Source organism: Arxiozyma heterogenica, assembly GCF_036370985.1.
Source record: "Arxiozyma heterogenica strain weizmannii chromosome Unknown scaffold_27, whole genome shotgun sequence".
Classification (NCBI taxonomy): domain Eukaryota; kingdom Fungi; phylum Ascomycota; class Saccharomycetes; order Saccharomycetales; family Saccharomycetaceae; genus Arxiozyma; species Arxiozyma heterogenica.
Genome location: NW_027042680.1, coordinates 33,025 through 48,634, shown reverse-complemented (window position 1 = coordinate 48,634; position 15,610 = coordinate 33,025). Strand labels below are relative to the sequence as shown.

General features: G+C 28.3%; 3 protein-coding genes across 3 annotated transcripts; all 3 read left to right on the top strand.

The window, feature by feature from the left end:
* Positions 1–7,603: 7,603 nt before the first annotated feature.
* On the top strand, positions 7,604–8,608 carry PWA37_003154 (uncharacterized protein; the record flags this gene model as incomplete). Its single annotated transcript, XM_064859689.1, has 1 exon — positions 7,604–8,608. One exon carries the CDS (start codon positions 7,604–7,606, stop codon positions 8,606–8,608), a length of 1,005 nt encoding a protein of 334 aa, XP_064713062.1.
* Positions 8,609–12,643: 4,035 nt separating this feature from the next.
* PWA37_003153 (uncharacterized protein) lies at positions 12,644–12,910 on the top strand (the record flags this gene model as incomplete). The annotated part of the gene is made up of 1 exon (XM_064859688.1): positions 12,644–12,910. One exon carries the CDS (start codon positions 12,644–12,646, stop codon positions 12,908–12,910), a length of 267 nt encoding a protein of 88 aa, XP_064713061.1.
* A 98-nt stretch (positions 12,911–13,008) lies between these two features.
* PWA37_003152 (uncharacterized protein) lies at positions 13,009–13,893 on the top strand (the record flags this gene model as incomplete). The annotated part of the gene is made up of 2 exons (XM_064859687.1): positions 13,009–13,470; positions 13,561–13,893. The coding sequence occupies 2 exons, from the start codon at positions 13,009–13,011 to the stop codon at positions 13,891–13,893; spliced, it is 795 nt and encodes a 264-aa protein (XP_064713060.1).
* Positions 13,894–15,610: the final 1,717 nt, after the last annotated feature.

The window sequence follows — 15,610 nt, the reverse complement described above, 5'->3', positions numbered from 1 at the left end:
TTTCCTTTTCCTTTTTTTATTGTATGTTTCAGTTTCCCTCCTTCTCTTCCACTATCTCGTCTCGATTACTAATTATTTACTTTTCGATCTTGAATGCCATCGACAAAAACGTAGCCCGATTTCTTATCGAAATAGGGATCTTACAAAAAACAAAGAAACAAAGAAATGAAGGCAAGGGCAACGAGAATAACAGGAAAAGTTGTGCGCGGACAATAATTGTGAATAGTATGATTTTTACGCATACACCCACAGGGGGATAAAAAGGAACAAAAAGAAACGATAACTACAACCCATCCACATAGACAAACAAACAACTGTCGATTCAAATTTGGAGATAGATTTCACAGCGGGAGGGAAAATTGTCTTTTGTTTGTCAGAAAGAAGAAAAAGACATGTAATTTCTTTTTCCTAAGGATTCTTATCTGGTTTATCTCTTGCCAATGAAAGGAATCGTTTCTTCTTTCGTCCAACCTTGATAAGAAAGCATCTTCCTTTTTTTTTCTTTTTTTCTTTTTTTCTCTAGTTTTTGTTAAAAAAAAAAAAAGAAAATAAAGAGGGTTGGTATCGCTTGAGTAGTCATAATGCGTTGGTTAAATCTGAAGAAAAAGTAGGGTGTAAGATTAAAATATTCGCAAAATAAGTAAATAATTCTTTTGTGTGTAGTTATTACAGACTTAAGAAAAACAATTTTTTTTTTTTTTTTCACCGACTTATTTATGGTGTTCATTATACTTGGGGAGGAGTCCAAAGAAAAAAAGAAAAAGTTCCTTTCCTACTTAGGGTTTGAAATCAGTACGGATTATAAAGTCGCTTAAAAAGATTCCTGTGTGGACTCTACATTTTCCGGGTATCAATAAGTAACTTCTTATCAACAGCCAATAAAAATAAAGAACGTTATCGCTATCGCCATCGCCATCGCCATCGCTGTCGTTATCGTTATCGTTATTGCAATTACTTTTTTGTCATTTGGGAAAAAAAAAAAAAAAAAGAATAAAACTATGAAGTAGCCTTTTTATTATTTATTTGTTTCGCTTTGTTTCTCTTTATTTCATCCTTTCTTTATGACGAAAAAAGAACGACTTATTAATCAATCTTGATAATTCATCTGCTATGCTCAAGACAAGAATAATAATAAAAAGATGACGTTTTGATTTACATATGACATACTAAAAATTAGATATGAAGCTCTTCAAACGTGAATAACTTCAATTATACTCGTTTCGAAAAAGAGTCTGAAATGTCTTTTTTCTTTGTTCTACATTATTCACCCTTATTAATGAATAAATTAAGTCTTTGCAAATAGCTAATAAATGTTTTCAGTTCACCTCATAGTAAATATTGTCTTATTTTTCATTCGCTCCCTTTCTATTTTATTCTAATAACCAATACCTTTTTTACCTGTAAATAAGCATATGTTCTATCCCTGAATTTACTTCATATAACATAAATGCGTAATACAGTTCTAAAATAGACTATTATTATTTGAATCGTCCATCATTTTGTATTGTCGTTATATTTTCGGACTTTTTAATACACACAACAATAAAATAACAGCTACATATAATGTCCAATAAATACCTTAATAAAAATCACTTATTTTAACCAGTTGACAGTAATAACAGAAAAACAACCTAAATTTAAGTTGCAATATCTAATAAACTAAATAATGAAAAACGAGAACAACACTTCATTGATTGAAATTAATACTTACAATCAATATAATTGAAAACTTGAACTAGGAATGACTTTTGTTGATAACATTTAACTTAACCAACTTTCAAAATATTTTTTTTGTAAGTGTCAAAGCTTCAATTTACAATAATAATAAATTATGTCCTAACCCAACAGACTTGTGTGATGTACATTAGGAAGTGTAGCTTTATAGTTTATTCAATTATAGTTCTTTTTTTTTACCCGAATTTTTCTTTAAAAACCCTATAAAAAATTTTTTTTGTTTTTTTTTTTTCTAAGAGTCTTTTTTTTGTTTTCATTTTCATTTCTCCTGTTTCTCAAGTTTTGCAGGAAGAATATAAAGAGAAGTCAGCTTGTCTTCCTTTACTTTTTTAAAAAAAAAAATTCGTGTTCTTCGTTACGCAACTTAATCTTACAAGCGTATTTACATGGCTAGCCCAGCTCAAATTCATGGTAGTTTCAAAAAGTCACCCCAGTATGAATACAAGTGGATCGAAAATACAAACGTTCCTATATTTTATGCAAATATAATCTTTTATCCCTAGCCACCTCTTTACAATCGAGTTTTCATAGTATATTTACATAATTACAAGATCAATCAGATGATTGAATTGTTCTTTTCTGCGAAAATATAACTATGGATAGCTTCCCAACCCATAACTTTTTGTCAGGAGTTTATCATATCTTCGGATCTTACCTTTATTAGGCGAGAGAGATATTCGGGGAGCACATCAGTTGATTAGCTCTGTTACAGTTTTGGAATATTAATATTACTCTCAATTCACTTAACTTTTCGTTCTGAAAAATCCCTTCTTGGGGTGAATTGCTTCCTTCTGTTACCTTCGTTCTGAAGGTATATTGATTGGATGTCGAGTAAGGAAGATCTTATGAGTCGAGTTTGTTGCTAATTGTTGTCTCCTCTACAAGGTGGTAACAATTTAATGTTTACTTCATTCTCATAGTAAAGAACTTCACATTTGTTTCCTAATTATTTACAGATTCGTCTTATTTAATTGAGTAAGATTTATCTTCTCCAAGTTTTTTTACGGAAGTCTATACATATATATCCTTGATAATTGCTGCGTAAAGTTTTCATTTGTTTTGTTTAATCAGATAGATTTATTCTCCCTACTAAAAGATAATTATCGTCGATAAACTATGCAGTAAAATGATTTGTATAGTACGCAGTTCACCCAATAAATAATTGTAAGAAACAGAGTTAAAAGGTTTAATCAGAAAAATTTATAATTTTTCAAAACCATTAAGGATTAACTATATAACGAACAAATTACAAGATAAAAAATTTCTTCAATATTGCATAATATTTATTCAACCATCTAACCGCTTCTCTTGATATCTTAAAAGTTATGTAAAGAAAAGAATCAAAAAAGATGTCACAACAGGGATATATATGTTTTCTTTTAAAATGTTTAATTAGACTGTCTGCTTAGCTCTATGTCATAATATAGTAAAGAAACAGAGATACGATGTTCAAAATCTTAAAATATAGATGCAAAAGTTAATTCTGGCAACTACATACATACATATATGCACATATACAAAAGTAACAGTATGTTGTAGATTAACAAATTGTTCAGTTAAAAAAGATACTCATAAAGTCATATATAAATACATATATCATATTATTCTACCAGTAATTATCATATTAATAATAAGGCCTTTATAACAGAGGTTAGCCTCTAGTATTTTAAAATTTGGAGATTTTTAAATGACAACAAATACATTTCAAAAACAAAATCCTTTTATTTTATAGTGAATAGCAATTAATAAATATTATTCTATGTACAATTAAGGCGCATTTTTATTCATAGCTCGTTCATGCAGAACGTACTCCGGTGGATTACCACACTTATCAATAATTCTCTTAGCTGTCAAATTCAATACTATGAAGTTAAGCACAGAAAAAACTAATAAAAAGATCAATGCTAAAAATAAATACCAACCACCCTGACTCATTATCGCTTTATCCTAATTATTTTAGTCTTTAGGAGTTATATATATTGCTTTATAAAGTGTGAATCATTTTAATAATTATGGATAGAAAACAATTTCTTTAATAACGTATGATCATTTAAAAAAAGAAAAAAGAAACAGTGATATGTTATACAGAAGCTATTCCAAATCTTAAGTTGTTGTTTTTATTTTCAGTTTTGCCTTAATCTGGCAAAAGAAAAACAATGTTGGCTTAAATAAGGACGCAGAAAAAATTTCCGTCATATTTAAAATCACATGTCTTGTTTTTCTTGGTTTGGCATTCGCACAAATGAAAAAAAGGGAAAAAACGTTAATATGACGATGGGAAGTGGGACAAAAAAATAGTATATGCACATACTTTATACACATTATTGATAGAAAGATACCTTAATAGATATTATCTATTCAGCAAAAAACTAAATAAAGTCTTATTCTGTTTTCTGTTATCTGTTTGCTATTGTTTTCTTAAGGAAGTTATCGTAGTATATATATTACAAGTTTAATCCTGCTAACTAATCATGTCTGAAGATATAATAGACCCTCTGATATGGTGTGCTATCATTTCTGTAATGTGGTTTGTGCTCTTTGTGATAATAAATATTTTAGCAATGTTGCAGCATACTAAATATATTATAGAGGCCTGTGGTAAAGATCCAATTGAACATGAAATGTATATAGAGAAAACTAATTTACAAAAATCAAAATAACTTAATATAAATGTATGCTAATAGTTCTATGAAATCAAAAATATCATACCTTAAAAATACCTGTACTCTACACTGTACAATATTATATGAATCAATAGTATTGATAATTTGACTCTATTTGAGAGGATATGTTGCATTATAGTTTTCTTAGTTGAATGTCTGATTCCTTTCCTTAATTTATTCTCTATATATAAAAATCTAAATGTTATATACGCATGTATATTTGAATTTATTTTATAATAAAATTGATGTTATTTTAATAGAAAATCAAGATAGAGAATCAAAGGAGAGTGATAATTGTACATAGCAAAGTGATGAATTGATAAATTAAACTAATATTTCAATATGTAAAAAAAAAAGACTAAACAATTACAAATTATATTGAACATGTAGTCTTAGACATTCTAAATTTATCTTTCTATTATATTCTTTGTTTATAGTAGATAGTATGGAAAAGATAATATGGACGATGTCACAGTTTAGAGAGGTAGAATTACGATTTAGATGTCACAATAAAGCAATATGAACTGAAAATTCCATAAGTGATGGTATGTATGTTTTAGTAGTTGTTGTTTGAATTAACAGATGGATTTATTTATAGACAATTAACATTTGCGTTTTTGTTATAACCGAACGCCCAGGATTTTTTAATGTAAATTTATTAGAATTAGTAATTTACAATTGATACGGTTTCTTCTACTTTTGCTAACTAATATGCAAATCTATATGGTGAGGATAATTATATGTAGTATATTAAAATACGAATATTAATTATATATATAAACATTTACAAATTTTATGATTCGTCAATTTTAACTAATAATTAGATTATTCGTTGTTATTCTCGATATTCTTCTTCTTCCATGTAGATCCCATTAAATAGAATATGAATATTAGTGCTGATACTTACCTCTAACCTCATTTCTCTATATCAATAGTGTCTCAACTAAGCTCCTAAGTAATTTACCACCACAATACTAATCCTATGATCATCCGTTCGAATACATTCATAGCTTTGGACCCAGAGTTTCGGCTGTTCCAAATCCTTTACCTTGACATTTAATGCTACCCACGGACTTCATATTTCAAGATTGCCAATTAAGGTTTCTTAACATACCTTTCTAATTGGAAAAATTATGCTATCAAATAAAAATAGTTACAACCTTACTAATGTTAACTGTGTACTAATATTAGTTAGCCATTTCAGAATCAATCGAAATACTGTAGTTTCTGATATAAATGGCAGAGAAACAATAGGTATAATATTACCAAATAGTTCTTATATAGCATATATTTAATAAACAAATACATTTAACAGACAAGATAAAAAATGTTTCTGTTTAAGTAAGTATTCAGTATCAAAAAACCCTATTATCACTAATTTTAGATCATTGTGATTGAATACTATATACTCAAGATAGGATATTGGTAGAATCATAAGTTAAGTTATTCATAGTAGGAAATTAATGGTACTACAGATTTATATGGTATTGTCTATCGTTCTTTTGTTCCACAAAATTGATATACATATACAATCAACATAGTTTATAACATACTTTATTTTAACCCCTCCATTTTATATTCTTTTTATAAAATTTCCAATCATTTGGTACGATATATTTAGATTATTAAATACATCTTTAATTTCATTTCAACACTTTTATTTTCTTGTGAGTCAACTCAAAAGAGTAGGTTTATAATAACAGAAGAATAGAGACAGGAAGGGGTTCATTATTTGATTCTATAAACTAAAGACACCTGTTCATTCAAATGTTAGCCATTAATAAATTGTATCTTTTTTAACTTGTATAATTTTATGTGAGTATTTTTTGTTTCTTATTTTGATAATGTTTGATGCATCTCCAATTCAATTTTACTATTTGGGAACCATAGAATTATGTAACACAGCATATGAAAACGCTGTAAAGACTAGAAAATGCAATGTCCCTCAAAAATGTATGTATAAAATCACTAAATACAGAATATTTTCCTGTTGAGGAAAGTACTTTTTTTTTTTCTTCAAAAAAAAAGTTCTCGTGATTAAGATATAACATGATTGTGATATTTGTTCTAGTGGCTTACATATAGGGATAAATTATATTGCATAACTGTATGTAGTAATATCTAACAACAAATGACATCTGCTATTTATCAACAGAAAACATTAAACGAATATTACATAAGAAAAGGAATAAGAGTAAAAAAGAGAAATACAAATTTTCATTACTAAGAAATATTGTTTAATAGGTACGAAATCAGATCTCCCAGAACAATCTCTTGTATATTGCGAAAAATTCAACCATAAATAAAACCCAAGAATAATGAATAAGATTGGCACTAACATCTAACTTCCATTTTTTAAAGATAATTTTAACATTTTTCTTGTATATTATATGTAAGAAGATACTTTTAAGAAACGCTTTCTAGTATGGTTTTAAAAAAAAGTCGTATGAAACATTCAGCAGTAGTCGTTTAAACAAGGTTAATCCTATGTTGAGGATAGTGGTGCTTTAATTTTTCTATTCCTTCCTAATATTAAAATAGATTCATTTGCTAAAAAGCTCAACAACAAAAACAAAAGATCTCTGACAAATATATTCCCAAAAAGAAAAATTGGAGGAACTTGTAATCTTTAATTGTAAAGAATAAAACGGTACTCATTATACTTTTAGATACTTGTGAAAATTAATAATTGCATATAATTTTCTAAAAAAGAATTGAAAGTTTTTTTTCAGTACACTTTTCTAAAAATTTTTTTTACAAACTTTCACATTCCGAGTCATTTACTGTAAATTTAAATTAAAACAATGAACATACAATTAAATTTCGTATAAGACTAATAATGATTTATTTTCTTTGTAATTGTCTTCTTGATTGTTAGTTACAAAAATTAAATAGCTCAAAATTGATATTTCAATTAATTGTGTTTGGTTACTAATTAAAGTGGATAAATCTCAAATAAAGCCCCTATGATGTAATTCTCTGTTGAAGATTTTTTACTAGCTCCATATATTTTTAACAGATCAATTTTGAAAATTTAAGTACGTTTCCAAGATTATTTAAGGAGCAGGGTCTTTTGGTTTCTGAAAAAAATTTATCATCTTCTTTGTTTTTGTATATTAGATTCACTGAAACATAACATTAGCAAAAAAAAAAATATTAAATTAATCATTCTTGATTCTGTATCCAAGGGTTCATCCATCATAAACATGAAGGAGGGCAATTGGCTATTAAAAGCTTCATTTATTTTATTTACTATCTGTAAATTAACGAAAGCTGTTTATAATGATTCTGTAATCGACCTTTGTATGGGCAAAGAGGATTGTATTCATATGCTGCTTGGCAATTCCAAGTATGAATCGTGTAATACTAGTTTTACCTTTCCATGTACTAATGAAAATGGTAATATCATTGTGGGTAGTGGAGTTTATAGTCCTTCTCAACTCCGTCCACGAGTTAATGGTGCTTGGTGGGGTTTACTAAGCAGTACACTTGGTTCAGCTTCTGATGCAGTTGATAAATGGAAAACTTTTGTAGATGATTGTGTTGATACAGAGGGAGAAAGTGGAACCTATAGTGGTGGTGCATGCGCTCGCTCAGCCATATCTGCAATTTTGATGACAGCAGCGGTTGTTGTAGGTGTTGGTACACTTGTTGCCACTATCTTGAAAAGAGATACACAAGTTGGACGTGCTTTGTTATATGCGAGTGGACCATTTAACTTAGTGGCAAACGAGCACACGCAATTTTATAAAAGGGATGATTCATTAACTTATAAAAATATGACAGTGGAGCTTAATGGGACCCCAATTTTCTCTATTGATGCCCATAAAACAGATAGTTCGGTCTCTCTCTTTTTGACACACTTTGGAGCAAATACCAAACGTGATTTGGAGAAAAGGGATGAGGACATTCATGGTATCTTTGATGGCTATTATGGTCTAAAATATAATGCATGCCATCCAGATTATCACAAACTTACGAGTAGATATGATTGGGATGCAATGTGGAATCGTGTTGATCAAAATGCTGGTAATATTATGTCACACTATTATAGTGATCTAGGTATAGTTGACATGAATGACAAAGTACCAGGAAATTGGCAGCAACTAGTTTCTACTGGTAAATTAATACTTGAACAAGAGCGCACTTTTGGTCATAACTTTGAAGGATGTGATCCAGACGCTTTTAGTCAATTGGCAAGATTTAGCTGATTATTATCAAATGAAACATTTTTCCAAAATGTATTATAATTACAAAACAAAACAATAAAAAGGGTAAACGTTAAACAACGAAAAATTCACAACATATATAACTTATACATTTCAATTTAATATAATTGTAGTTGTAAATATAACCAATTCTGGCTCAACAATTTAGAGGTTTTCCTTGTTATTATGCGTCGACAAATATTTAAGGAATGTCAATAATTTCAAACAGATCTGTCTAAAAACATGAAATCTCTGAAAAAGGGTGACGTACTTTTTAACTATTGTGTTCCTTCAGTATGACCAGAAAAGGAAATAGATAGATATTTTTTCACAACATTTTTTTAAATAACAAACAGAAAAAATTAAAGGAACAAAAAAAATATGAAACTTCCACTTCAATAACATCATTGTATGTAGAGGTAGATAAAAAATAACCAAAACAAAAACGAACTTTTGTATTTATAGCTAATGATATTAATAAAACTTGTCTAATGTTATTTGATTTTATTTGTGTTATTTTCAACCGATCATCAGTATATTCTTCATTAGCCCACAACTTTGTTTTGCCAACAGTTAAAGTTTACATTAGAAAAAAAATTTGTTAGTACTTTAGTATTCCACTTTTATCCATAGACCATTGTTATTATGCAGAAAAAACATGAAGAAATCTAAATGATAAATCAACAAATACTTTATGTATGTTATAATTGCATATAGAAATAAAGATTTTGATTACATTATTATAAACTTTAACATAATAAATTACCTTATTGCTAATTTTATTTATGATGTCCAAAATCTCAAAATATAGATACAGAAGTTAATTGTAACTGTTAAATATATACACATACATACACAAACATAATGGTATATTGCAGATTAACAAACGATTCAGTTAGAAGAATGCCTCTAGAAAGTTGCAGATATATACATATCACATGATACTATCCTTAACTAACATATACTGGAACCTTTACAGAAGAATTTGTTATTTAGTATTTTTAAATTCGAGAAGTTTTTAAACGACAGCAAAACATTTTTTATTTTATAGTGAATGGCAATTAATAAATATTATTCTATGTACAATCAATGATCATTTTAATTCAAAATTGTTCACGCAGAGCGCGTTTTGATGAATTACCACACCTATCAACAATTTTCTTAGTTGTCAAATGTAACATCATTAAATTAACAAAAAAAAAGATTGATAAATAGATCAATACAAAAAATAAATACCAACCACCCTGACTCATTATCGCTTTATCCTAATTATTTTAGTCTTTAGGAGTTATATATATTGCTTTATAAAGTGTGAATCATTTTAATAATTATAGATAGAAAACAATTTCTTTAATAACGTATGATCATTTAAAAAAAGAAAAAAGAAACAGTGATATGTTATACAGAAGCTATTCCAAATCTTAAGTTGTTGTTTTTATTTTCAGTTTTGCCTTAATCTGGCAAAAGAAAAACAATGTTGGCTTAAATAAGGACGCAGAAAAAATTTCCGTCATATTTAAAATCACATGTCTTGTTTTTCTTGGTTTGGCATTCGCACAAATGAAAAAAAGGGAAAAAACGTTAATATGACGATGGGAAGTGGGACAAAAAAATAGTATACGCACATAAAGATACACAGTATTGGTAGAAAGATACCTTAATAAATATTATCTATTCAGCAAAAAGCTAAATAAAGTCATGAAAAATTATAAGATGTGTATATATGTATTTGAAATTGTCTTATAACAAAATTGATGTTGTTTTTCATAAAAACTCTAGATAAAGGATCAAAAAAGAGAGGTAATAGTACATAACAAAGTTATGCATTGACAAACTCAGTTAATATTTCGATATTTACAAAAAAAAAGTAAATAAACAATTACAAATTATATGTAACATGCAAAGTTAATAATTCTATATTTGCCTTTTTATTATACTCTTTGCTTATACTGGTTAGCATGGAAAGCATAATTTGTGCTATGTTACACTTAATGAGGTTATAACCTACAGGGTATAACAGAGTAATATGGACTGAAAAATTCACAAATGATAGCTTGCATATTTTGGTAGTTATTATTTGATACAAATATATATATATGTATGTATATGTATGTATGTATTCACTGTATATAAGTGAATTTACATCTTTTTATCATTGCTTCCTTGCCGTTTGGTAATTAAGTTGAACATATCCTTGAACTCCACATACGATATTTATATCATAAAAACTTCTTTAAATAAATGTTGTTTATAATGATAAGTTCAACACACTCTCGAAAAGATGTTTTTTTCTTATCTTCATGCTACCCTCCACTAACATATAAACATCCAATGGTACCAAGCTTCAAGCAAAAGACGATTCAAAGCAACATATTTGCTCTTAATTTATGTTGTATTATTTTTCTTACCTGTTCACATTACTCTTTTTGAACATTCTTTGTGAGTGAATCGATTACTTTTTTCTTCCTTTCTATTTTCCTCATTGCAACTTTATTATTCCTCACACACTCTTTCAACCTTTCTAATCTTATTCTAAGATATTTTATTCTAAGTATTAGATAATCTTATTTTAGCCGATTCCTTCCTGCTTTGGAATCTATTGTTAGTCTTGTATTTATATACAGTTTATCCAATTTTAACAACCCAACTTTTGCAGCTATATTTATGACATTCAGTTCAGCTTTTGCTGATAGATCACATAATATTTTTTATGAACATACTGAATACATGCGGGACCTTGCAAAAAGAGAAAGTTGACGTAAACTAACCGCAGAATTAGCCTCTTGTATGGTTGAATAATGTGCAGATATGACTATATATGTAAATAAGACAGAATCTGAGCCAGGCACAATTCATAGAAAATAGACCAGTTTTTAGTTTATTTTACCTCTGAAAAAAACTATTGGAAAGGGTATATATTTCTTGAACCATATTGCTCAGACTTGTCCTAAAAAAGAATTGAATTGTTTAATTAAGATTTACATTTAGAATTATCATCTACAAAATAATTCTTGGGATTTTCCTTTAAAACGTACTTTTGATATTTGCAAAAATTAAACACAAAATATAAGCAATGATATAGAAGGAGTTACATACATAGTTTTATATAGCTTTTTGACTATTACCAAATTTTATTTCTGTTATATTGATAGAACAAACTTAATTTGTCGTATAATGTATTTTATCAAAGAAGGAAACAAAGGCAGAATTTTATGTTGATGATCTACAACTGTATTATTAATAAAGTAATCGCTTATAAATGAATCATTTTCTTTATATCATGTCTCTTAATGTAAGATATGCCTAGTGACACATGCGCACATATACACATTTGTTTCAAATCTTTCTGTCGAGAATATTTCTTTACTATACTAAGAAAGCTTTTAAACATTATTTCCTAATTACAGAATAGCAGGAATATATAAAACCTAACACTTTGGGGCTCGTTGATTAGAGTTATTAATAAAGAATTTGTTGAATTTAAACTTAGGTAAAGGCTCAAGAAAAAGTTATGTTCAATTTGGAAGATTTAAAGATGGACAAGTACAATATTCTGATCATCTTGCTGTACGGTACTATTCGAAAAAAAACCATCGACATGGTAGGTGGACGTTTTTTTACTGCATAGTAGTTACTCGAAAAGAACCTATTTCTTTTAATATAATTTTATGTGAGTTATTCTACGTTCGTTTGCCGGAAAGAAAATTTGATTTAGGATACAGGAATCGAAAAATTATTCATGTATGGTTTTGTTTTTCAGTGTGATCTATAAAAGTGAATCTTTAAAAAAAATTTAAAAGGAAATCTTTAGAGTAACATACAAAAGTCATTCAAACGTCAAACAAACAACCTAGCATTCAAACACAGAAATATAAACACATACACACACGCACATATATATATTAACAAATCATTGGGCACTTAAAAAGTGCAATACTTAAATTATTCACTCTTTATGTTCTCAATTTTATTCCAAAAAATGAAAAAGGCACAGAACTACCACTTAGGACCCCATTACTCTAATTCATTGCTGTTTCTATGACCTACTCTTCTTATAATATTAACACGCCATCCCAATATTTGATCTTGCGTAAACATGACAAGATTCTAAGTATTTTAATTATAGGACAATCTAATCCAACTAATAAAGACAGTGTGGAAACAGATCTCAAATTTTCAACCGCTCATAGATGTAATGGTGAAACTTTAATTACCAAATTAACTTCAAATAATACAGAAGACTTTGTAATACCCAGTACATTCCTATCTGAAAAGTTTAAATCTTTGCCAAAATTGGTCAAATAAATACTGATATTGTTGTTTTGCTAGCTGAGGATTTCAAGAATGTTTCTATCCCTCTTATTATATCAGGGGATTCTTTAAATAGTGAAACTTATGAATTCATGAAAAGATCTGTTTTTAAAAATTCCATACTGATTGTTGTTAGTATCACAAAAGCACAAGAATTCTTAAAAGTCTCAAAGAACGTTAAAACTTTGGAAGATGTTTTTGAACTTGCTACCCAAATATCAGAAAGTACTTCTAGTGAAAATGTTCTAGTTACAAATTGTAGAGTTGATGGTGAAAATAATAACGATGTCCTGTTCACTAGTGGTTTCCAAGATTTTATCATCTTTAAAGCACATATTGAAACTAAAGATTTAAACGGTATTATTTCTACTGCAATCAGTTCCAATATAGCTCATGGATTCAATCTAAGCGAAGCAATTTATGGTGCCTTGGAATATGCTCAAAGCACACATTCTGTTAAAAATGATGACAACGAGTCACCAAACTATACATGTCATATCGAGATACCATTAGAAAAGATAGTCCAAAATGAATGTTTCACTGCTCACGAACTTGTAACAATTATTAAACCATTGAAGTTTGGACCAATTATTGAAAACTTCTACAAATATCTAATTGAACATCCACTCGTTAAACCATATTAGGATACTTATGTAAACCACGACTTTGTAAGACAAATTGCTGATGGTACTTTACCGTTAAAGAAATTTCAATTTTTCGTTGAACAAGATTATTCTTATTTGGTTAACTATGGTAGAGTGCATTGTATTGCTGGTTCAAAATCTCCAGAATTAGAAGATATAGAAAAAGAATTATGCATTGTTAGCAGAATTAAAGAAGAGATGAATCAGCACGGAAAGAGATTAAAGGAGAAATTCGGTGTTAAAGATGATAGATACTTTAAAACTATTAAGAGGGGTCCTGATTTGAACAACTATTTTAAGTATTTTAACGATGTAGCTAGGAGAGGCAACTGACAAGAATTGGTAGCTGCTTTAACTCCATGTATGATAGGTTACGGTGTTGCTGCTATGAAGTATAAAGATAAGGTTACTGTCCCTGAAGGTGGCTTATATGATGAATGGATCAAAATATATTCTAGTGAAAACTTTAAAGAAGATATGGCACTTGGTGTATCGCTTTTAAACCGAATAGCTCGTACCTACCCTGCAGAGGGAATTGAAAAATTGATCAGAATCTATGGTGAGGTATGTGACCTTGAAATAAAGTTTTGGGATGCTGCCCTGGCATTTGAATGAAAAATAGGTTATTTAGTTATGATACCGCTGTATTTTCATATTATTATTATCTTTTCTAATATATGTACCAAGCATTAGTATATCTTTTTATAAATTTATAAATGTGTTGAAGTTGTTATAACAATACAGTTAAGTTCTTTGGTTTATTCTAAGTCTTCTTGTCTTCACACAACTTTATGTGATATCAAAGGTTTTGAACCAAAAACGTACACTGTATTAACTGTCAATAGGATAAGAGCTCAAAAACATTACAATGAAATGCAAACTTAATGATATATTTATTAGAAAAGATCTAGAAAAGAAGTAAGAATGTTTCTGTTGTTATGATTTAATCATGTAAAACACATACTTCAACAGAAACGTATATTCAAGATTTAAGATAGTTCATTAGTTTCAACTCACTTATTGACAGTTACCATATAATGAACTTGTTTTTGAGATGAGATTTACATATGCTTTAATGATGATATGCTATTAAAGATTCGTCAAGGATTCCTTTCTATTTGGTATAATTCTAATAGAGGCAAATTATAATGTCTTTATCATTGCTCTACTGACGCATTTTAGTTTAACAGGATCAACGAGAGTTGCGAAATTTGTCATTTTTCACGTTTTATCCATCTTGAAAGGTATTTATATCTTGATTATAAAAATATCTTGGAGAAATATCAGGAACATTGAAAGATGCTATTGTACTGTTAATCATCAAGACTCTAAGTTATTCCCTGTTATTTAAAAATATTCCAACCTGTTGCCGTTATCCATCTATTAAAGCAACCAGAAAAATATTGAAACTACACACACTCGAAAGATCGGTTTTCATTGAGTATGTTATTTTTATCATGCTTACTGCTTTATTTATGTTCATCAGAAATCTGCGTTGAACAAGATTCTAAGAAAAAATGTTAAAGCTTACAAATATAATAGGTTAAGCCTCGAAATATGATATATTTCATTTCTAAAAATAGAAACTACCAGATATTAGAATCTTGTATGTACTTCAAAACCATAAAATATACAAAGAAGGAAAATCCTGAATAATACTAGAAGTAAGAAGTCAGGAATTATAAGTATAATGATTAATAAGTTTATATTATATAAAAGAAGAGAAGTATAGAAATTCGATTATGTCTACAAAAAGTACTCAATCTAACATTTCTCATGCTAATATTCAATCTAGTATTAAATATACTCGTTCCTTACAATCTGTTACTATCTGTAGTATATATTTAGATGTGCAATTATTATAAACTAAACATATCAGAAACTCAAACTCATATGATTAAATGAAATTTTTTTACATATCTATGTAAAGTTAGAAAAAATTTTATTTAAATGTATTTTTTGTTCTATTAGATTGTAAAAATTGCAATGGGCTAAGCCGCAACTTTTTCTTAAACCTATGTTACTAAGACTTACATTGCTTTCGTATCTG